This window comes from Hyperolius riggenbachi, chromosome 1 (genome assembly GCF_040937935.1).
Source record: "Hyperolius riggenbachi isolate aHypRig1 chromosome 1, aHypRig1.pri, whole genome shotgun sequence".
NCBI lineage: Eukaryota > Metazoa > Chordata > Amphibia > Anura > Hyperoliidae > Hyperolius > Hyperolius riggenbachi.
Window position 1 is genome coordinate 478,865,773 of NC_090646.1, and position 24,989 is coordinate 478,890,761.

The window sequence follows — 24,989 nt, forward strand, 5'->3', positions numbered from 1 at the left end:
CATAATGTAACATCATTCATGAGATAAGTTTGGTGAATCAATCCCATATCCTGTTGTGAAACTTCTTATACACTATTTAGTGTTTCTCTTTGTCTATAGCCTTGGTCTAACTCTATTCACATGAAAAGCAGCACTTTATTAATCAGCTGAAAGGAATGGTGTTTCAGGCACTGTGTCCTCCCCAGTGTTCTATAAAAGTATTTTGTTTTATCAACGTCATTCAGCCATCCGAACGTCAGGGAGTGACATAGATAAGAGGGCTGGAAGCTGTGGCAAAGGAAATCATGGTGAAGACTGAAATAGAAAACATGCATATGTTTAAATTAAAGTAAACACATGTTGCAATAAAAAGAAATGCCTATGCTTGTGTTCTCAGAGACTCTGGGATGAATCTGAAGAGATTACTGTTGTATGGCTTGTAGTGAGAGGTGATTGGAAACATTCTTCTCCAGGCTAAGTATGAGCTGGGCGTGACTCTTATCCAGCATGTCTTAACTGGAGAGGAGGAAGGATAAACCAACAGGGAGTAACTCATGGGCTGCAGACCAAGAAAGAGACAGCCAAGGCAGACAAGTATTGAGATGAGACTAAGAAGTACACAGCAATAAGACATACACGCAATGAATAGGAAGAGTAAGTCTGCTTATATGTTTGTATAAAGCTTTATTTAATCCCAGTTTTCCGTACTATCCAGTACTCTGTTTTATTACAGTGAGAGCGAAATACCACAGGACGATGGTCTCTATCACTTCAGTCTGCACAGCTTGAGGCTACCTCAATACCAGGTGGGTATGCATGTGTGCTGAATTCTCTTTTGATTTGGGAGTGGAAGCTAGGGGACATGTGACAGCACTTATGTCAGCCTCAGCATGTGGTCTTCAGAGGATTGTGAAATAGCTAGGATGCAGGGAGTGGAATAGTGCCTAATGCGCCAATATGCATGTCTGTTACTCAATAATGTATTAGGTCTGTCTCTATGACTGTGTCTACCTTTTAAACGTAAACCGAAGAGCTACAAAAAAATGTAATTTGTATATCTATGCAAACTGCATTTGCATCTGTGAATGCAGAAACAAAACTCAACAGGCAAACCAAATTGACAGAAATCATGCCGCTGCTTGTCTCATCTTATCAGTGGTGACACTGACTTGCTGTGCGCATCACGTGGTGTGCTAGTGTTTTAAAAACATGCACAAATCAAATTCTGTCATTCGCACTAACAAAGTATGGCTTACTGCTGTGATCAATGTAAAACACTTACCGGTATGTATTTGGGAATAATTGATGAGATCATGGTTTAGGAAATTAAGCGAAATATGTTGGCCAATAAATTATAGCAAATGACTGATAAATCTCAACAAATGAATGTGGGCCCTTTTCCACTAGCTGCATTTGCTATCACTTTTTCAGATCACCACAATTCACCGTGATTTGCTTCTTGAAAAAGCACCCGAATAATCAACACACTGATTTTCATTTTCCACCTGTGTGCTTAGATTTTTGGCAGGTCGCAAAAGCAATTTATGCTGCATTTTCTGTGTGATTGCGATCGGCCCATATTAGTTTTTTTTTTTTGTATAACGCCAGTAAAAGCAAGCTTTTTTAAATGATGAAAATCGCAGTTAGTATTGAAGCGCATTTGTGCCTCTGATCGATCACAGTTTCACTAGTACAGTACACAGTACAATCCCAAAGCACAGCAAGCCTATAGTATATAAAGCATACAAAACAATTCTGAATTTCAGGTCATAAATTCCAGCATACTCTCTTCACAGAAACCTAGGCAAGATTATTAGGAGAGGTCTTATCTAGAGATAGCCCGAATGGTTTGCCGGCGAACGGTTTCCGGGGGAACTTCCGTGGTTCGCGATCGCGGAGAACCGCAAACTTTTCCGGAAGTTCGGTTCGCCCCCATAATGCACCATTAGAGTCAACTTTGACCCTCTACATCACAGTCAGCAGGCACATTGTAGCCAATCAGGCTACGCTCCCTCCTAGAGCCACTCCCACCCTTATAAAAGGCAGGCAGTGTCAGGCATTGGACTCACTCGTGTGCCTGCAGTAATTAGAGAAGGGAGAGCTGCTGCAGACAGAGCAGACTCTCATAGGGAAAGATTAGTTAGGCTCTTGTAGGCTTCTTAGCTTGCTCCTTGCTGATTCTTATTGCTAAAAAAGAAAACACCCCACAACACAACAGCTCTTTTGAGAGCTAATCTTTTTCTTGTGATCTATTTTTTTGTGTTTTTTTTTTTGTTTTTGTGTGTCCCACTGACACTTGTGCTGCATAGACAGCCTTGCTAATTCATACTGTGTGTGTGCCACTGCCAGCCAGGCCCAGCACATTCAGTGACTACCTGTGTGTGTGACAGGCAGCTGCACATTGTAATACCCAGTACTGCATATACCTACCTACCTGTTGTTCACAGTGCACCCACCTACCTACGTGAGCGCACGCAGTGTCACTGTGTCTGTCCAGTACCTGTTTGTGTGTGTGTGTGACAGGTGCACATTGTAATACCCAGTACTGCATATACCTACCTACCTGTTGTTCACAGTGCACCCACCTACCTACGTGAGTTGAGCGCACGCAGTGTCACTGTGCCTGTCCGCTACCTCTCTGTGTGTGACAGGTGCACATTTTAAAACTCATTACTGCATATACGTACCTACCTGTTCACAGTGCACCCACCTATCTATGTGAGCTGAGCGCACGCAGTGTCACTGTGCCTGTCCGCTACCTGTCTGTGTGTGACAGGTGCACATTGTAATACCAATCACTGCATATACCTAACTGTTGTGTTCAGTGCACTCACCTACTTACGTGAGTGCACGCAGTGTGATATACCACTCCGTGCATACCTGTTAACTGCACCTGTGTGACTGCACATTGATTTAGTCAAGTCAGTGCATACCTTTCACTTCATCCCCCCCAATATGGACACAATGGACAAAACAGGCAGAGGTAGAGGCAGACCCAGAGGAAGACAACCCGGCATGTCTGTGCGAGGTCATGTTGATGCGATTTTGTGCGGCCCTCGACCAAAGTACAGTGCTCAGAAGAAGGCATTTCCCATCAAATCCCAAAATTATCAGGACGTGGTTGACTATTTAACACAGAACACCTCATCTTCCGCAGCCGCTGGTGGCTCATCTTCCACAGCGCTACAACAAGCACCACATCCATTGCATTTGACACTTCGCAGGAGTTAATTGGTGGGGAATTAACTGATTCATAGCCATTACTGTTACAACCAGATGAAGGCGCTAAGCAAGTTACACCACCCCATATGTCTAAATTAGGCGGTGACACAATGGACGTAACGTGTGAAGATGATGAAGTACCTGCTGTTGGTGCAGTTTTTGAGGTGTCCGAGGCAAGCAAAGCTGGGCAGGATGATTATGATGATGACGATGATACGGATCCTACGTATGTTCCCAATAGAGGAAATGAACAGGAGGACAGTTCAGAAGGGGAGTCAGAGAGGAGTAGGAGGAGACGAGCTGCTGAAAGAAGCAGGGGGAGCTCATCGTCAGAAACAGCTGGTGGCAGTGTCCAGCGCCATGTATCGCACCTATGGACAGCCAGCCAACATGCCCTTCAACGTCAGCTGCTGATGCCACCATAGTGCCATCACCCCAGGGGGGCTCAGCGGTTTGGATTTTTTTTCATGTGTCTGCCTTCAGATTGGAGCAATGCCATCTGTTGTCTCTGCCTCCAAAAATTGAGCCGTGGAAAAGCCAACACATTTACGTAGGGACAAGTGCCTTACGAAGGCACATGGAGAAAAGGCACACACTGCAATGGGAAGAGCATATTGTTATTTTTGGTCACTACCTCGGGACGTGCATGCCATGCCTGCTGCCTTCCTTGGATGTGTGGTAGCCGTTCCTGCATCTTTGCCCACAGCGTGCCTGCTGCCTTACTTGGATGTGTGGTGGTGGTAGCCATTTCTTAGACTCCAACTCCGGACCAGAATCGAATCAGGTTTCCCCGGCCATTACCCGTGGTCACTCGCAATGGCAGACTTGCCCTCCATAAAAGATTCTCGTTGCAGGTACTGAACAGCAAGCAGAACAAGTACTGTATATTCCTGCGTATAAGACTACTTTTTAACCCTTGAAAATCTTTTGAAAAGTTGGGGGTCGTCTTATACGTCGGGTGTCATTGATGCCGGGTGATACGCCCTGTCCTGTTACCGCCTCTCAGATCTCCCTGCTGAGGGAGCGCAATCTATTCTTCCATACCACTCTGATAAACAGGTAGACAAGGAGAGCTGACCAGTCTACTTAAGGAGAGTTGACCAATGCAACAAGTCAATTGACTGTATACTGTTATATACTAGGTAACACATACAGTACAGCACCAGTATCTGTTCATACACAGCACCAGTACATGATTTTTTACATTTTTATTTTAATTTGGTGTGCGTTGGAAGAGGGGTAGTCTTATACGGTGAGCGTATCCCAAACTCTATATTTTAACTGGAAAAGTTGGGGGGTCGTCCTATACGCCCAGTCGTCTTATACGCCGGAATATACGGTATTTAAAAAAATAGATGTAAGCTTTAACAATGGTAGAGAAAGTACTGTTGAAAGTTGATAAGGCAGTCAGACATTACCTGACATCACTGAGTGAGGAAGAGCAATCTCGCCATGGTGCACACCAGCTGTTTGCGGTGCGTTACACAGTGAGTTTGGTGTGTCAGTGTGAAGCAGTACTCTAATTACACTCCCTGATTGATGTATACACCTGCAAGATGTTTTAAAGCACGTTAGGCCTGCAATTTAGCATTCAATGGGCTTGATTCACAAAGCTGTGCTAACTGTTAGCACGCCTGTGAAAACCCCCTTAGCACGTCTAAACAAGCTTTTCGCGCATAAAACTTTACGCGCGCAAAACTTTATGCGCGTAAAACTTTACGCGCGTACTGCACAGAGCGAAGGGCGCTCCGCGCGAAGTGCCCATTAAAGCCTATGGCATGGTTTTTTAAACCTATTTTTTTTTAATCATGTAGCTAGCCTAGCACTAGCTACATGATACCCTCCTCCCTACCGATCCCCACCCACCCTTCCGATTGCCGCCGGTGCCTATGCCGTCAGGAGATCCCGTTCTAAACGGGATTTCCGTAAAACTTTGCGCGCGTAAACCGTTGCGCGCGCAAAGTTAGCACACGATCTGATTGAGAAATCCGGTGCTAACCTACTTAGCACCCTGGTTAGCGTGTCTAAAGACTTAAGACGTGCTAAGTAGGTTAGCACCGCTTTGTGAATCAAGCCCAATGTGATTTCTGCCCTTAAAACGCTGCTTTGCGTCACATCCAGATTTTTCCCCGGGACTTTTGGCGTCTATCCCACTCCGCCATGCCCCCCTCCAGATGTTAGACCCCTTGAAACATCTTATCCATCACTTTTGTGGCCAGCATACATTTTTCTAGTTTTCAAAGTTCGCCTCCCCATTGAAGTCTATTGTGGTTCGCGAAAGTTTGCGCAAACTTGCGCGGGAGGTTCGCGAACCGAAAATCGGATGTTCGGGCCATCTCTAGTCTTATTTCTGTTTTTGCTTCTACCTGTGCTGCTGTAGAGAGCTTATAAACCATGAAAATACTACAGCTAGACAGTTATGTATTTGTACAATATTAAATTTTAAACACACTTAAGTCTAAGCACAATAACACTAAGCTTCTTGCACTATGAGGGTCTGTGACTTTCAGGGAAGATAAGAAATACAAGTCACTGACTGAGAAGATTAACCTCCCTGGCGTTTTAATTATACGCAGCCGCAAGGCTGCGCATGGTTTTTTAAACCTATTTTTTTTTAATCATGTAGCTAGCCTAGCACTAGCTACATGATACCCTCCTCCCTACCGATCCCCACCCACCCTTCCGATTGCCGCCGGTGCCTATGCCGTCAGGAGATCCCGTTCTAAACGGGATTTCCTTTAAGGCTTTCCCCGTCGCCATGGCGACGAACGGAATGATGTCATCGACGTTGTGTCATCATAGGGAGTCCCGATCCACCCCTCAGTGCTGCCTGGCACCCCTAGCGTCGGGTAGCGGCGGATCGGCAGCGAGCGCAGCAAACGCGCAGCTAGCAAAGTGCTAGCTGCGTGTTTGAAAAAAAAAATTATTCAAATCGGCCCAGCAGGGCCTGGGGGAGGTTAATGATGAAATATTTAAAGTAGAACATATGTATTAGCTATCATATACCAACTTGTCAAGTGAGAAGTGTGGAGAGATGTCATCGTTTATCACCAGTTTATTGCAGATTCTGGCTTTATTGCTGATCTTGTTATGCTACTTTCTCAGTAACTAGCCTGTAGCAGTTATGCAGAAGATCAAGTATTTAGAGACTAATCTATATACTTGATCTACATACTTATCTATCACAGCTAGTTAAATTAGTACTTTTAGAGGGTGTTTACTTTAAGCACTTCTGAAGACTCTTAACAGTTAAAATTGTTGAGTTTTTTCTCATTACATTTTTATATGAAATCCAGACCAGGGGCGTTCCCATGTGTTTTGCAGAATGATTTTTTCAGATAAATGTTGCGCAACGCTAACATTTTTGATACTAGCATTGTCTGGGAACTGAAAATCATTCCATATAGCTTGTTGAGGCTTAAGATCAGACAGACAGTCTATTATTACATACCATTCTTATCAACCCTTCCAATTGTCCAGCAGGTATTTAATCCAATATTAACTACAAAACAAACGAAAAAACGAACATCATGGTTTCAGGTACAGCCAGACCAAATATTCTATTGGACATCATAGAAACAGGGTCAAAATGATACCTTTTTTTCAAAACCTGTCAGATTTATAACATCTACAGTAAGTGACAGGGACGTAGGGAAAATACATTTTTAGTGCATCTAGGACACATGTATTTTAAATGTTAAATTTTTTCATGATAGTAGTCCTTTAAAGCAAACCTAAACTGAAAATAAACGTATGAGATAATTAATTCCACGTGTAGTATTAATGATAAGTAGAACATCAGTAATATAGAACAGAGTCTCATATTTTTCATTTTCAGTTTAAAATCTGAATTGTTTACACTGAATTCTAAGCCGTAGTCATGATGTAATGACCCTTTGAACTTTCCAGCACTGTTATCAGCAGTGTGTCCTCATCCAAACAAAAGTGTGTTGCCTTCTACTTACTTTTCAGGGCATAGAGTTGTATATAACTTGCTTTTTACTGGCTCATTTTCTCATTTGCATAGATAGTAAAATCAATACTAGTTGCAATTCTGTAAACAGAAAGTTTTCTAGGATTCTGCTAAGTAAGATATTAGATGATTTCTTTTGTGTTTGGTACTAGGCCGCATTTATTTTAGATTTTACAATATTTCGGTACAGTGATCCTTTGCCAAGTTAGTCATGTGATTTGAAGTAGTTCTGCTCAAGCTATTCAAACTGCAAAGGAAGTAGAGAGAGACTGAACTCTCTGTGGACACTGCAGCCAATAGCTATGGGGGTCTGGGGTGCAGAAAGTGGCTGGTTTGACCACTTGAGGGCCGCAGTGTTAAAACACCCTAAAGACCAGGCCATTTTTCTGTAAACAGACTACTGCAGCTTTAAGGCCTCGCTGCAGGGCCGCACAACACAGCACACAAGTGATTTCTCCGCCCCCTTCAGCCTATGAGAGCCGATCCATCTCATGTGTCCCAGGGGGACAGCCATGTCACACGGCTGTCCCCAGTACAGCGCTGCCTTAGATTGCAGTGCTGTAAAGCCTAATTAGACGACGAGCGGTGATCGCCGCTGAGAGACTGAGGGCGGAGCAGAGCTCCGCCTTCCAAGCGGTGATGCGCACGCATCGGAGCACGTGATCTCCTGCTAGCCCCATTGACAGCCGTTCACACCCTGGGACTGCCGCCGCGTTCACGCCAATCGGCTTGGATCGGTCGGAAAGTAGTTAAAGGTTCTGAACCAGATGTAAGTTATTTTATATCAGCTAAGTAGAAGATTCTAAAAAGAAAAAAAAAAATAAGCTCTGGAATTGAATACCTGCAGAAGATTAGGAAACTGTTTGTGCCAGGAGTTGGGTTTTAAACGGTACCCAAGGTGATATGTGACATGATGAGATAAAGGTGTATGTACAGGGCCAAACATATTAATAACTAGGCAGTGTTCCTTTTTTTCTGCCTGAAAGAGTTAACCTTTAGGCATGTAAGTGACAGTTTCTCTCTTGTAGGAACCTTGCTGGACTATAGCATAATCCTTGCTGATAAGCAATTACAACCACAAAACATTTTCAAGCAAAGAACAACTACAGTACATGGGATAGATTAAAAAAATGGTCAATAGTTCATATATTTTAGCAGCTGGGAGGAGGTTAGGCATAATATGTATTGCTGGAACATATAATTGTGTGCTGGAGCTCTTTGGAGAACATAAGTGATACTGAAGACCTTTCAGAGAAAAGAAAAGCGTGTGTGTGTGTATGTGTGTGTGTGTGTGTGTGTGTGTGTGTGTGTGTGTGTGTGTGTGTGTGTGTGTGTGTGTGTGTGTGTGTGTGTGTGTGTGTGTGTGTGTGTGTGTGTGTGTGTGTGTAAAGGGGCGGGGGCATAAACAGGGAGATACAAATGCATAAATATATACAAATGTTTTAATAGTTAGTCAAATAGAGAAAGCAAGCCATACCGGTAGGCAATGGACCGACCAAAAAAGTTCCCCCCAAAACAGTGGATGTTAAAATATCATAGGACATTCAGATTTCCTTGCCATGGCTGTGAAGCAAAGTGATAGGTGGATTGTGAGAGTTGAAAGCCTAGGCTACCAAAAGCACAAAATTGCATCCAATTTGTACGCACAGAATCCTGGGTCCAGAGATGCATTTAGGTGAAATGGGACCCTTGACAAGCAACTACGTTGGGCTCACCCTTGATGGCAACTTGGTTTATTTGATAAGATTTAGTGGTGGCTACTAGTGTCAACCAGGCCACTAGTCTCTCTCTAGGCCCTAGGCATTTGCCTAAGGTGCCTTGTGGATGATCCAGCTCTGCCATATCACACCAGAGAGCGGTGAAGCAGAAATATCTGATGTTGCCACTATTTGGTCATTTGGATATAATGTTTTACCTATTTTTTTAAACTCCTCTTTGTACACTCCCTGTTTGCGCATGCTCCTGTAGTTATTACTGCTGACAAACTTTATGGCCGCAGTACATTTTTTTTTAATAAACACTGTAATCCATCTGCAGTCTCAAAAGAGTGAGTGGGACGCATGAACATATTCAGTACAGACTATCCCAGCTTAATCTGTGCAGAGAGCCTCAAGAGAACATGGTTTCTGTACATAATAGTGGCACTGTGGGTTGGGCAGGATGCAATCATATCCTGCCCAGAGATCACATTTACCACATCAAACTAAGCTGAAGGATCACAGTTTGCAATCCTTTGGCTTAAAGCAAATCTGAAGTGAAAATAAATATGTGTAGTACAGATCACAAATAGAACACAGGTAGCAAAGAGAAAGTCTTCCATTTTTTCCGGTACAGGAAGAGTTAAAACACTCGAGTTGTTATCTATGCAAAAGTGTTTCTCTGAGCTATTCCCCCACCTTGTTCAAACTCAGTCCTGTTTTCTATACAGCTTAAACAGCCAAGAAACAGTGAGAGGCAGCTTGAGATAAGGTTTTACTGCAGGAAAGTTTTAAGAGTCATTAGCTCTGTTCTGTTTTACAGTCTAAAATATAGAGTGTGGTTTCTAAACTGCAAGGGCTTGATTCACAAAAGGGTGCTAACCTAGTTAGCACGCCTAAAAGCCCCTTAGCACGCCTAAAGCCCTTTAGGGCGTGCAAAGTTTAGCGTGGTAAGTTAGCGCACCGGGTGCACCATTTCGGGCGCACCCAGTGCGACGTTTCATGCACACTGTGCAGAGCTAAACTTTGCACACTGGCGTGCTAACACTTAGCACGCTTTTGTGAATCAAGCCTATGTTTTTCGCGCACCATGCAGCGCTAAACTTTGCGCGCGATCAATAAAAGCTTTGGGCATGCTAACTACTTAGCACCTAGTTAGCATGCCCAAACCTTTTAGGCGTGCTAACAGAGTTAGCACCCTTTTGTGAATCGAGACCCAAATATGACAGAATGATGCAATGCTATAAATAAAGCTGAAAATAAAAATACGATGTTCTATTAATTATCCGTACTATACATACAATTCATTATCTCATAAGATTATTTTCGCTTTAGGGTCACTATTTAAACATATGTATTTTACGTTTTAAAATATGGTGGTTAACCAAAAATGGTTGTTTTAAAACCTCCTATTTGTGCACTAATTAGGGCAAATAGGATGTTTAATAATGTAGGTTTATGTGGCTGAAATGCATGCTCCCACACGTGCGCGCACACGGGGGCACGCGCATGCTAGTTTTAATCTCTCAATAGCGGGGGTTTGAAGTGGTTAAACAACATATAGCATGAAAAAGATCTCAGCAGATATCTGGAACAGCAGTGCAGAAATCAGGGGACTCTTGAACAGACAGGAAACTGTCACCTGAAACAATCATGAATGATCGTTTTGAGCTGCAAAAGTGTATTGGTGTATGTAGCTTTACTTCATCATGGAAAATCCTGATAAAGATGAGCAGTCATTGCTATATGACTGCTCTCCGATATCGTATAGGCTGGCTTGGCGGCAAACGTACACCTAGCATACAAGGACACCAGGTTTGGCACAATCATCAGTGACAGTACATTGCTACTTATATGAAGGGGAACTAAAGTGGACCTGAACTCTTGCACATAGAAGTAGGAACAGTCACTGTGGGGGAACCACGGAAGCTTGTGTGACAAAGACGATACCAGGAGCAAAATAGTGCAGTATCGTAGGATAAAATTAGCTCAATATAAGGCCCCGTTCACACTTGCGTTTTGGCATGCAAACGGACCGGATACAGATCGTATCAGGACCTGATCCGGATTGGAACCGTATGGTTCCGATCTGGATCCGATCCGAATGCGGTCCGCTTGCATCAGGACTGCTTCAGGCTGCCATCCGGATCCGTGGGGGGGAAAAAAAAAACAACAACAAAATACCTTAAAATTTTTTGGGGTCTGCAGAAGGTGCACCTGGTGCACCTGTAGAATCAGGTCCTCCGCTGTAGGCCTCACCTCCACCTCCGACATACTGCCAAAACAGCTCCAGCATGTGTGTCACTGCTGCTCCACTCCAGATATGCTGGGCCCATGTGTCCCCATCCGAAATAGCCGCTATAAATCCTCATAGGAAGTGGGGTAGAACGTCCGGTGTTGTCTCCAGTGTGTTCTGTGCTTCCGTTTCCCATTGGTTTTCCATATCCGGATGGTGCAGTCAGGCTCCGGTCCGGGTGCGTGGGCCGGACCAAAAAATAGCGCATGTTGGAAAAGTGTCCGGAGTCCGGATCCGGTCCGGCTCCGTACTGTACGGAACGGACACGTGTGAACGTCCGCATAGCCTTTGCATTGCTATGCGGAACGTATGTTCCGTTTGTACAGTATACGGTCCGGATCCGATCAGGCGGATCCGGACAGGGAATGCTAATGTGAACCGGGCCTTACAAGAGTAGTTATACTCACAAAGGTGGGTTACAGAACCTGCAACCACCGTATATCGCCTACGGGGAAAACACGGTCCCTGCTCGGTACTCCGAGTCCTGCCGGGACCAGTTGGTCGCTCTCCTGGGGTCCTTATTAGCTGTGGATGGCAACACACTAGTGGGAAGGACACCTCCAAAGAAGTTGTAAGGGGCAATGAAGGAGGGTGGAGGCGCCCAAAATAAATATCTCTCAGAGTATACGGTAAATACAGAAATAAATACATGAGGTATCTTACTTCTCCCGTTGAACCAACCCAGAAAAACAAGGGTTTAGATCAGGTAAGGTTTATTCAAGCACAATTAAAGAAGACAACACGTTTCTCGGGTCTCTGCCCGCTTCCTCGGGTATACTCTAAGAGATATTTATTTTTGGCCGCCTCCACCCTTCTTCATTAAACTCTTGCACAGGACAGAAGGAAAACATGGAAAACATAGAAATGCACCCTGTATGTATTTAGAGAATTGAACCTGTCTAATTCCCCCTCATTTGTGAATAATCTAACTGTAATGTGATCTCTCAGTTTCAGCTCAGGAATCTCCTCTGCCATGGCAGAGCGACTAATTTGTAAACACAGGATGTTAACTCTTTGTCTGTTTCCATGAAAGCAGGAAGTAGACACACAGCAGATTTATTGAAGGATTTTTATCAGCTGTAACAAATATTATTTAAAAAAAAAAGTTATTATCCTGTTGCTCATCTTTTAGAGCAGAGAGGAAGTTCTGGGTTCAGGTCCTCTTTAACATGGAATACATTAAACACATGTGGTGAAATAAGACCCGAGTTTGTTGAAAGTAATTTGTTACTAGGGAACAACAGAGATTCTCATTGCTGATCTTGTTAGGAAGATGCTAGTTACATGTTCTGTTTTTTTTTATACAATAAAAAATTAGAATTTTCATTGTATGACAAAGACAGAGTAAGAACATATACAAGGTTGGTTTACTCAAAACACTGACAAAACAGTTGGCCCTAATTGCATATTTTGACATAAACACAGCAACAAGCGAGTCTTATAAAATCATTGAAAGGAAACGCAGTCAAATGAGGCAACACTACAGGGATTTCAAACTCACACAATACCAGACCCAGATAGTTACTATACCAACCTTTCTGAGCTATCCGTGAAAGGTTGGGCCTGTAATCTTCTACATTCTAACCAAGGTTCAAAGACTTGTATATATCTAAGCATCCAGTACAATACTGGTTATTCTTTTATTTTGCATGGTCATAAGAATCTTATCCAGTATCATTCCTGTTGGAAGGTCCTGCTTTCTTCATTTTAGAGAGATGTACCAGCTGACCTGAGTAGACATGCATCTTATGGCCCATACTCACGGGTTACAATTGTCGCCGCAACCACGTGGCGCGCGCGTGTTGCTGCGACAGGTCGCCCGTGAGTATGGTGCGCGCACCCCGAACCGTCGCTCGTCGCTGCTGTCGCCAGGCGATAGGCGCGGTCAATCGCCCGGCGACAGTTGCTGCCGCAACTTCGCCGCAACTGCCGCTAGTCCGCGTGTGTATGCGGACTAGCGACAGCAACCTCATAACCGATACACGGAGCTTCCGGGGGGAGGGACATCGGCGACAGCTTCCGTCGCATCACTCGTCCCTCTTCCGCAGTGTGTATGCGGAGGGACCTGGCGACGAGCTGTCGCCGAACTGTTGCCCGCACCCTCCCGTGTGCCAGCCACCAGCTACATTTGTAGCTGGTGTGTATGGGTCATTAGGAAGGTCAAAGTGAGGTTAGAATGGGTAACCTACATGGTTAATGGTTAGCAGAAAACAATGGGTCTGATCCAATTCACTTTTTCTTCTAAGTTTTCCCCTAGGAGTTAATAAATGCCTAAAGTAAATAAAAAATGCTAGTTCAACTTGCCTTGGGATTCTTCCAGACTAGCCCCTCGAAGCCCTCCTAGTCCTTCACTATCATGCCTCACCTCTATGTTCAGCAGCAGTGCCCTTCTGAGAACTGGCTGACTCAGCATTTGCGGCCCCAGCTGTGCATCCCCTTGAGCGTTCTATGCATGCGCAGTAGCAATTTTTTATGCTGTGCAAGTACAGAATGCTCTTGTCCATGGGTCTGTCAGAAAGACACTGCAGCTGAAGAGAGGATCGCAGAATGATGGTGAGTGCACAGAAGTATTGCAGGGGGCTGGAAGTTTTATCACTTTACATTCCCTAATCTAAAGACATCCACAGCTATAATTACTAGGTAAATCCCAGGAGAGTTGATCCAGGGATTTATCTGACTGACATCTGGAGTCAGGAAGAATCTTTTTCCTTGTAAGGCTAATTGGCCCAGGTCTTGTAAGGTTTCTAGTCCTCACCTGGATCAACTGGGATATGTGTGGGTTCAGGATGGTGGGTTTTTTGTTTTGTTTGTTTTTTTCCCTTCTAGTTGAACTTGATGGACGGATGTTCTTATTTAACCAAACTAACTATAACTTTTGCACACTGCAATTTAAAAAGTAACAAAAGTAGGTCAAAAAGTACTGTAAAAATTAGCATTTTCTTGTTTTCTGGTGGTTTAAAGGGCATTTTATTTATAATGTGTAAATATTACCTAGGAGAAAACTTAGGAGAACAAGTGATTTACATCCATACAAGTTACATTTTCAGAGGAGACTATGTACAGTAAACCTATTGCTGACAGGGTAATTAAATAAAAAAAAATTATTTGATCTACTCTTTCTTGGTTATGTTTCTTTAAAGTTACCTGAGATGTAAAATACTGCAGCATTTATACCTGCCTAGGGGGTGTTGGTTAAGGTTAGGCATCGATAGTGGGAGGGAACAGTGTGAGAATAGGCTTGTTTAGCTATAGTAAAATATTGGTATTTAATACGGATATTTTACTATCGTTTTTTTCACTTTAATAGTAAAATGTCAGTAAATTTGCAGATATTCTACTATCAGGACTAGTGCTGTGCTGACGGGTAGAAAACCAACCGAATCCGTGATTCTAATGAAGCTTAACTGTGGTAGGTGTGTGCATGGGGGACAGGGGGTTAATTACCCAGATGACCGTGCGCTTCTATGCGTATCAGACGTTCACACGCATCCAATGGGACGCATTCCATTAATCTATACCACGAACTTCCTCCTTCCGGCCTAATGCCCCATGCACACACCTGCCGCAATTAAGCTTCATAAGAATCACGGATTCAAATAATTTTCTACCCATGAGCCCATCTCTAATCAGGACTACTGGGCACCCAAATTTGCAGGCTAATTTTTTTACAGATGTCTCCCCTGCTTTTCCGTTGTCTTGCTGTGATCTCCTGTAAATTGGCCAGTTGCGCTTTGTCACGCATGGGTGTACTACTGCGCAGGTGCAGGGAGCTCCCGGCAATAGGAATAGTGTTGGGCGAACACCTGGATGTTCGGGTTCAGGAAAGTTCGCCGAACATGGCCGCGATGTTCGGCATGTTCGGGCCGAACCCCGAACTCCCCGAACATCCCGCTTTTGGGGGCCCTATGGGGTCGCAGGCATAAGGGGGGAGCATGCCCCGATCGCGGGGGGGGGGCGGAAATTCCCCCCACCCCCTCCGCTAGCGCTCCTCCCTCTGCCCGCTTCCCCATACAAAAGTTTAAGGAAGTAAAACAGTACTGGTGGTAGTGGGTGGCTGGCAGTGGGCGGCACTATGAAGTGAGTGACTGAGGAGGAGGAGTCCGGAGAGTGACGCGTTGAGGGAGGCCGGGCAGCGGGCGGTTCAGCAGTAGTACCGTACTACTGCTGAACCGCCCGCTGCCCGGCCTCCCTCAACTTTTGTATGGGGAAGCGGGCAGAGGGGGGAGCGCTAGCGGAGGGGGTGGGGGAAATTTCTGACCCCCCCGCGATCGGGGCATGCTCCCCCCTTATGCCTGCGACCCCATAGGGGGGCAGTATTCGGCCGAACAGGGCCCTGTTCGGCGGCCATTTAGTAGTTCGGGGAGAACCCGAACTTAAAAGGCCGAACACCATCAGGTGTTCGGCCGAACGCGAACATCACCCGAACAGGGTGATGTTCTGCAGAACCCGAACAGTGGCGAACACTGTTCGCCCAACACTAAATAGGAGCACGATGGGGGGCATACTAGTGTTCCGGATTATGAACGATTCCGAATCTCCTTCGTGAGTCGAATCATCCAAATCATCAAAATGAGTGATTCGGATCGCAAAAGGGGTGGAGCCAGGAGCAGCACGCCCCCCTCTCAGCGGGCAGCGGGGTCCTGGAAGCAGAGCAGAGATGGATCGCTCTGTTGCCGTGACGTACATGCGCAGTGGAGCGCAGTTGGCCAATTCACCAAAGCTGACCATGGGACAACGGTGCAATCCGGGAGTACAGAGAAGGAGCCCTTGGCCTGCATGGGGCTGGGGGAATCTCCAGGTAAGTATGAATGCATCAGTAGTTTACGTCTCAGGGGACTTCAGCCTAAACAAACATACTGTCATTAAGTTACATTAGTTACTGTATGTTAATTAAAATAGATAGGTAATATACCCCTATTTTTCGGATCATAAGACGCACTTTTTCTCCCCCAAAAGTTGGGGGGAAAAGTCAGTGAGTCTTATAGTCCGAATACTAAAATTTGGACCAGCACCAATGTGTCCTCCGTCTCCCTGTGTATTCTACCTGGTGTCTGTTCCTCTGTGTCCTCGATCCCGCTGTGTATCCTGTGCCCGTGTCCTTTCTCCCGCTGGGTATGCTGTGTCAGTGTCTGCTGTGTATTGCCCACCGTCTGTCTCCTGCCTTCTTTGTGTCCGTGTCCTTTGTTCCTTGTCACGCTGTCCAATGTCCGTGGTGTTTTGCCCGCTTACCGCTGTCTGTCTCTTGCCCTATGTCCCCGAGCGCAGACCTGTTTGTCCATACTCAGCTACAGCACATCGCTCCGATGAAGAGGAAGCAGCCATCTACCAATCAGGTGAGGAGGCGCTGCCCCAAACCGCCAATCATGGCAGCTCACTGCTCCTGCTCCCTTCTTAATAGAAAGCGATGGACACGCGGGCGGGAGCAGGGCTCCATCATTGGGGCCAATCACTGCACTCCCTCAGTTGCAGGGTTTGCAGCGATTAGCCCCAGTGATGTCACTCTGGTCCCGCCCTCAAGACCGTGGAGATGACTGCTTCTTCTTCATCGGAGCGGTGTACCGTAGTTAAGTATGGACAAAGGGGTCTGCACTCGGGGACATAGGGCAAGGGACCGACAGCGGTCAGTGGACAAAACACCACGAATCTGGATACGTACGCAGCATGACAACAAGGAACAAAGGACACGGACAGGAAGTCAGGAGACAAACGGCGGGCAATACACAGCAGGCACAGGATACAGGGCACGATCGAGGACACAGAGGGACAGACACCAGGTAGAATGCTGCATTCGGGGACATAGAAAGGGGGAGAGAGAGCAGGGGACAGACAGCGGGCAATACAGCACGGACACAGGATACACAGTGAAACGAAGTACACGGACACAAAGAAGGCAAGAGAAAGACAGTGGGCAATATACAGCAGACATGTACACAGGATACAGAGCCAGGATACACAGCGGGATGGAGGACAGGGGTAGAGAGTACACAGCAGAAAAGACTTGTAGCAATAATGTATGGGATCATATGGGACAGAGGACACAGTAAGAAGGAGATGGGGACACTGGACACAGGGATAGGGGACAAAGGAGGGCACAATAGGTACTTGGAAGGTACAAGGAGGACATAATTGGGGGGAGGAAGGTCTATAAGACACCCTTGCACTATAGATGCACCAGGTTTAGAATATATATTTTTCCCTGGTTTTTGCCCTCTAAACCTAGGTGCGTCTTATAGTCCGGAGCGTCTTATAGTCCGAAAAATACGGTAATCTCTCACCCACCGTGTTGTAAAAGAACAGGCATATGTTTGCAATTTCATGGGAGCAGCCATCTTTTTGGTTGAAAGGAGGTGACAGGGAGCACCAACTGTCCTGTGTACTGATCACCCCTCCCAGCTGCGTGCCCTGGGCTTCAAATCTCAAATTCAAAATAAAATTAAAAAAAAATTGTGCCAAAACAGCAGAAGGAGAAGAACAACAACATCAAAAATCCCATCATGCTTTGCACAGCATCAAGGGAAAAATGCCCCGGCAGTTTTCTTCTGAGCAGCTAAAAATGCTTGGATAAAAAAAAACAAAGTTCTGATGTTGTTAAACTGTTAAATAAACACCAAGGGCTTGATTCACAAAGCAGTGATAACTGTTATCACGCTGTGAAAAGTGCTTCGCGTGAAAGTTCATGTGAAAACGGTTATCGCACGCAAAAAAATCACGTTTGTGCGATAACGCGAATTTTCGTGCGTTAACCTTCCGCGTTCACGTGATACATTTGCATTATCATGCGAACGTTAACGCGCAAATTTTTGCGCGCAGTAACCTTTTTTTTGCGTGGCAAAACGCGCGCAAAGCACTTTTTCACAGCCGTGATAACAGTTATCACTGCTTTGTGAATCAAGCCCCAAGTATTTTCAGTTCTGCTGAGTAGATTTTTAGTCTGGAGGTTCACTTTTAGAACTGAAATCTAACATTACTTGCTTTTTTCACCCTTTCATTTTCTTTCTACTCCATTTAGGTGGATCTGTTTCAAAGATGAACATTTGCGTTAATAATTATGGAAATGACACCATTCTCAGCTCTTCGGCTTCCCGCATCCCTGGTGCAATCTTTTTGGGACTGGCAGCCTGTTTGGGTTTACCTGGGAATGCCTTCATTATTTGGAGTATTTTATGGAAAATGAAAGGCCGGGAAAAATCGGTGACCTGCATCCTGATCTTGAACTTGGCAGTGGCTGATGGGACAATACTTCTTCTCACTCCATTTTTTATAATATTTTTGGCTTTGAAAACCTGGATGTTTGGAAGAGCAATCTGTAAAATTGCCTATTACCTCTGTTGCCTTAACATGTACGCCAGCATCTTTATTATTGCACTAATGAGCATGGATCGCTTCTTCGCTGTCTTTCGCCCATACCTGGCTCAGTCTCTTCGGAGAAGGGACATGGTGTTAAAGGTCCTTCTAGTCATATGGCTTCTAGCAGGTTCTTTGGCTCTTCCAGCTTTTGCCTTCAGAGAGGTGATAGAAAACAAGGACATGAATGCCACAATATGCGAACCTTGCCATGCCACCCGAGCAGAGGCAATCTTTCATTATTCCTTTGAGACGTTAGTGGCGTTCATACTTCCTTTTCCTGTGGTATGTTTTAGCTACATGCTGGTGTTACAGAAGTTGAAATCAAGTCGCTTTGGACAACGGTCACGGATTGAGAAACTGATTGCTGTCATTTTAGTGACATTTGCCATCCTGTGGCTTCCCTACCATGTGCTTAATATCATCCAGGTCACAGCCAATCTTACCTCGGGAAATATATCTGATACACTGGCAAAAATAGCTAAAAAAAGCAGAGCTGGAGCCACTGCTTTAGCATTCTTCAGTGCCTGTGTCAACCCTCTACTTTATGCCTTTGCTGCCTCTGATCTGTTTAAGGTATTTGGAGTGGGATTTGTAGCAAAGCTACTGGAGGGAACAGTGGCCGAAATACAAAAACGAGTTAAATCACAACGTGACCTTGTAAAAGGACTCGTCAGAGTTGGTAGCCGAGGTGAATCTGTGGACCTTGAGATGAGGAATGGTGTAAAGTTAGGGACTTTAAATGGTGACTACGAATATAACTGCTAGTAAAAGCATTTGCAGAGTTGAGGGACAAACAATGATAAATGTACATATTACATAGCTCCCCTTAGTGATCAGAAGTGGCACTGCACACATACTGTATATTCTATTTCTATGACTCAATACGACAGACTACACAGCAAGCTCATGGTGAGTCTGAACTCCTAGGAGTGTGTAAGGGGCTACAAAGGACCAAAAAGCCCTCTTCATTAATATGATATTCATCTGTTTGAAAAGAACAATTTTGAGGAAATCAGTGACAAATAAGACATCAGTCATAAAGGAAAGAAGAGTGCCAAACTCATTGATACACATTTCATAGAAGTCATCTGAACTGGATCTTGGATTGAAAACTTTATTTTAATTTTCCTTTTTTTTTGTATAATCATATGCCAGAGAGTTTATCCTTGGATTGAATCATTTCATCCTTCTCTCTTTCACAGACTTGAAAAAACGTACCGGAAAAGTTGGTAAACATGATCGGCAGCTTAAAATATTATAAAATAAAATATGCAATAAATGTTAAAATCATAACACAGTGGTAACATTTTGATGTCAGAAATTATATTGATTTCACAAACATTTATTTTCATATATCAATCTGGTATTCTTTAAATATGTGTAACCTAAACTAAGCTGTAAACTAATTTGAATCAAGCTAGACCAGGTCAAGGTTCCAATAGATGATTTTATGCCACATACCAGCAAGAACTTCACAACACATAGCTTCTCTGTTTACATCTGTTCCTGCCCAACTGGAGAGTAGAAGCTAATAGTCTTCGAGTCAGGGCTGGATTTTAAATAAGGCACTGTAGGCACGTGCCTAAAAGCGCCTTTTGTGGGAGAGGCGGCCCCTCTGGTGCCTAGGAGGAGGTGGAGATAGCTACCCCCATGCCTGTGGGTGTACGCTCTAGGGGAAGGGATGTAACTACAGGAGAACAGTCCCTGTGACTGCTGGAGGGCACAGTGCTTTAAGGGGACCTCAACTAGTAATTTACTCCCTCCGATAAAGGGGTCCATCCTTCACATCAGATGTATTTGTGGCTACACTTGGTATGGGTGTAAAGATTATGATGGCCACCCTTGTTTTATGACCCTTGCAAGATGGGCCCCCAAGGCTGTGCAGGTCACCAGAGGTAGGCAAAGAAAAGGGTGTGACCATTGGGGAGACCCATCAATTTTTTTTGCTGGGGGCCAAATGATTTGTAGCTATGCCCCTGACCAGAGGGGTAGGGTTTGTGTGCATTTTATGGTGGAATCTGGGAGCCCCTTTTAAAGCGGAGCTGTAAATACAATTTAAGCACAGTGTTCCACTTACCTGGGGCTTCTGCAAGCCCCCAGCAGCCGCCGTGTCCCACGCCGGTCCTGCCCGAGCTGCCGTTCTCCCGCCTCCAGCTCCGTTCCATTCCTAAACTTCAAAGTTGACGCCAGCGCAGCCCTGCCAAGCGTATCCTTTCTTCGCGTTCCCCTCTGCAGTAGCAGGGGACGCGAAGAAAGGATACGCGTGGCCAGAGCCGCGCAGGCGCAGTGGCCCGGCGGCGAAACCGAAACTAGCTGGCGCGGGAGAACGGCGGCTTGGGCAGGACCGGCGCGGTGCAGGACGCCTGCTGGGGGCTTGGGAAAACCCCAGGTAAGTGAAACAGCGTACTTAGATTTTGAAAAATGCAAAGGAGAGAACCGAGAGCCAAATATAGTGTAGTATGTTTTGTCAAATGGAAAGAGTTAAAATAACAATAAGAAATATACTCACAAGTCAGGGTTACCACTAAGGCAACCACTGATGGTGCAGGTGGGGAGAATTATAACCTGACCCCACTCAGGTTTAAGAAGTCGCTCTCTGTAGACAGGAAAAAACGGGGATATACCCCTCCACCAAGGGTGGACTAGATCAATGAAGGAAAAGGAGTAACAGAGGCGCCAGATTAGTGTAAAATGTTTAAAAACCGCTTAAAAGGAGGGGGGTTGGTGGTTACCGCCCTCAGGTAAAGAGTGACCAGCCAATGAGTCATATATAAATGAACAATGAAATTTATTTTAAAATCTCCAGGCAAGCAACGCGTTTCACGGGTCCAAAACCCGCTTCATCAGGTAATCAATTTGGAGACATACATGACTGTGTCAGTGGAAGGAAAAGCGCCTACTGTGTGACACATATATATGACTCATTGGCTGGTCACTCTTTACCTGAGGGCGGTAACCACCAACCCCCCTCCTTTTAAGCGGTTTTTAAACATTTTACACTAATCTGGCGCCTCTGTTACTCCTTTTCCTTCAGCGTACTTAGATTGTATTTACAGTTCCGCTTTAAGATCAAGGGAGCAGCCAGATGTCCCTGCCCCAAAAGGGGAAATGGGTATAGAGTAATAAAAAAACACACTACACAATATACATTGTGCCAGCAATCTTTCCATTTTTGGTACACATGTATACATACAGTAAATAATTCATTTTATGGTATAAATATGTCTTTTTCTTTGCACTCATGTCCTCCGAATAATGGTTTCATGGTACTGGCACAAGTCTTAAAGAAAACCAGGGGCTTGATTCACAAAGCAGTGCTAACTGTTAGCACGCCTGTGAAAACCCCCTTAGCACGTCTAAACCAGCTTTTCGCGCGCAAAACTTTATGCGCGTAAAAATGCGCAAAATGCCCATTAAAGCCTATGGGACTTTGCGCGCGATCTGATTGAGAAATCCGGTGCTAACCTACTTAGCACTCTGGTTAACACGTCTAAAGACTTTAGACGTGCTAAGTAGGTTAGCACCGCTTTGTGAATCAAGCCCCTGTTGTGAGAGGCATATGGAGTCTGCCAAATGTATTTCCCTTTAAGCCAGTTGCATGGCAGTCCTGCTGATCTTTCATGTATTTCAGTATTGTCTGAGTCACACACCCGAAACAAACATGCAGCTAATCTTGTCACATCTTGTCACAAACATCTGATTTGCATGCTTGTTCAGGGTCTATGACTAAAAGTGTTAGAGGCAGAGGATCAACTGGTATTGTTTAAAATTAAATAAATATGCCAGCCTCCATATCCTTCTCACTTCAGGTTCCATTTAAAGGACACTGAAGTGAAAAGAATATGGAAGCTGCCATATTTATTTCCTTTTAAACAATACCAGTTGTCTGGCAGCCCTGCTGGTCTATTTGGCTGCAGTAGTGTTTGAATAACACCAGAAACAAGCATGCAGCTAATCTTGTTAGATCTGATAATAATGTCAGAAACACATGCTCTGTATATGCTTGTTTAGGGTCTAGGGCTAAAGGTATTAGAGACTGAGGATCATCAGGATAGCCCGGTAACTGGTATTGTTGGTTGTTTGAACTTTATTATAATTGCACTATAATTGCATTGCCAGTTGGAGTTTAGTGATAAAATAACAAGCAACCATTTGTGAAGTGACTGGAAAGCAATTGAAGGGAATGTGTAATGAGAGGGATACGGAGACTGAAATCTCCATTCCCTTATGCTTGGTGTGATTTGCCTTCTTAAAACAGAAGGAAACTTGCAATAATTCAGCTTTAAGTGAACATTTGTGGTTACCCACAACGCACCTCTACTGAATATGCAAACTATCTCTTTATGCCCCTGTAAGCTAGGTTAACATCCAGAACCGCTGGTGTATAGCAAGCTTATAGCTTCAAACTTTACACAGCCACATCAACCCCACATGTATGTTTCTCACCAGGCTGTTAAGTTGACTTTCTTTCCTCCAGGCTGACCACACCCTTCTGGTCCAAGTGAATTTGCTGGTAAATCTGATTTCAATAAGTCACAAAGAGCTCTGCTAGTTGCACTGTTCACACAGAAGGTGAACATGACTAGTTTGCCAAGTTGGATTCCTGAGAAACAAGTATTCTGAATATTTTTGTATGGACTAGTTATTTGAAGTGATTGTAATTGAAATCTTGAGTGAAATTAAACCAGACCTTGTTATGTATTCAGAATCCATACTATGCTAGTGATTAAGCTATGATATGATTGTTCTAATTTAGTTTCCTTCACACCCCTCTACCAATTCTGTATGGGCTCACATGACACATGGGCAGGGCCGGATTTAGGGCAAGGCCCCCTAGGCACCACAGGAGCAAGGGCACCAAAGCAACAGTCTAAACAGGTGCAAGCTTGCAAATGCTGCAATGCAGGGAGATCAGGTGAGACAGTACTCTGCTGCCAGCGGCCTGTGCAGCGGCCACCTTGCTCTCTGTGCACGTTTGCATTGCGGCCGGAGGCTATGGACTTGGGCAGCATTGAGACGGAAAGGAAGAGGACGCTTCTGCACTGGAGATGAGCGGAGAAATGAGTGACACTGATGACTGCTGCGGTGTGAAGGCGAGCTGGCTACCTATACTGACGGGGGTTCCGAAAAGCAGGGATTAAGGGAGTGATCTGGCTACCTATACTGGAGGGAAGGGGGAGGGGTCATCTCACTACCTATACTGAAGGGGGCGGCTGGTGACAGTGGCCTTGGGCGGTAAAGAGTACAGATCCAGCCCTGACAATGGGGTATGATGTAGACCTCACACATCGGTGGGCAAACAATGAGCTTGCTGCAGGAGGTTTGTCGCTCAAAGCAGAAAAGATTTAAGATGAAATATAGCAGCAACATAGCAAGTTTGACCCAGCGCTGATGATCATCTGGCTTTTCAGTAAGATTTGGGGGGGGGGGGGCTAGCATCCACCAAGGCCCCCAGACTTTCTCCAGGCCCTAGGCAACTGTGGATGGTCTAGCTCTGGCTCAAACATACAGCATGCATGCAGGGATGGTGACACGCTTTATCTCCACTGATGATCTGCATTCTTTTTGTTGGGGGGGGGGGGGGAGACGTCAGGGCTCCCAGCATACCTGACTCTGATATCGGCGTGGGGGATCACACCAGCTTACCGGGATGGGAGCCTAATTCTGATATAAGGTGGTGGTGATATTTGCTATCAGGTTGTTCTTATGTATTACATAGATGAGCTGAAAAACAGATTAGGGAAGATATTTTGTGAGAAGCATTTGTGAACCAACCACATGGTGAGGTTGATAAGAGATGTGGTTATGTGATTGCCGTCATGTGCTGGCCACTTTATTAAACATACCCTAAGTGCTTGCTGTGGCTGTGTGCTCTGATGTATGCAATAGCATAAATTCTACTTCATTCATTCTCACTATTTTGTGATATGACTCAGATGAGGTATGCAAACTGAAAAACAATTATTAGAAAATACAGTCAGGTTTGCCAGATCACTTAAAGCGGTATGGTCACCATAAAAATCTAATTTCAACAGCAACTGGTCTAAATGTATTAAGTGATAAAGATGCTAATCCTGCATTCAAAACTTGCAGAACTTTTTCTGCTGTTATGATTTGGAGTTATCACATACTTAAAGAGGAACTCCAGTAAAAATAATGTAGTAAAAAAAGTGCTTCATTTTTTACAATAATTATGTATAAATGATTTAGTCAGTGTTTGCTCATTGTAAAATCTTTCCTCTCCCCGATTTACATTCTGACATTTATTACATGGTGACATTTTTACTGTGGGCAGGTGATGTAGCTGCTCCTAGCTGTTTTGGCTGTTAGAGACAGCTGTAAACAGCTATTTCCTGTCTGTGAACCTTGTTACATTGTAACAAACTGCCAAAAGTACCGTGGTCCCAGAGCTTTTTGTGGGAGGGGTTTCAGCACAAAATCAGTCATACAGCGCCCCCTGATGGTCTGTTTGTGA

General features: G+C 44.8%; 1 protein-coding gene across 1 annotated transcript; it reads left to right on the forward strand.

Annotated features, from left to right (window-relative positions):
- The first annotated feature begins 456 nt into the window (after window positions 1-456).
- Window positions 457-19,807, forward strand: LOC137554780 (leukotriene B4 receptor 2-like). Its single transcript, XM_068271524.1, has 3 exons — window positions 457-633; window positions 713-785; window positions 18,177-19,807. The coding sequence occupies exon 3, from the start codon at window positions 18,194-18,196 to the stop codon at window positions 19,277-19,279; it is 1,086 nt and encodes a 361-aa protein (XP_068127625.1). The 5' UTR covers window positions 457-633; window positions 713-785; window positions 18,177-18,193; the 3' UTR covers window positions 19,280-19,807.
- Window positions 19,808-24,989: the final 5,182 nt, after the last annotated feature.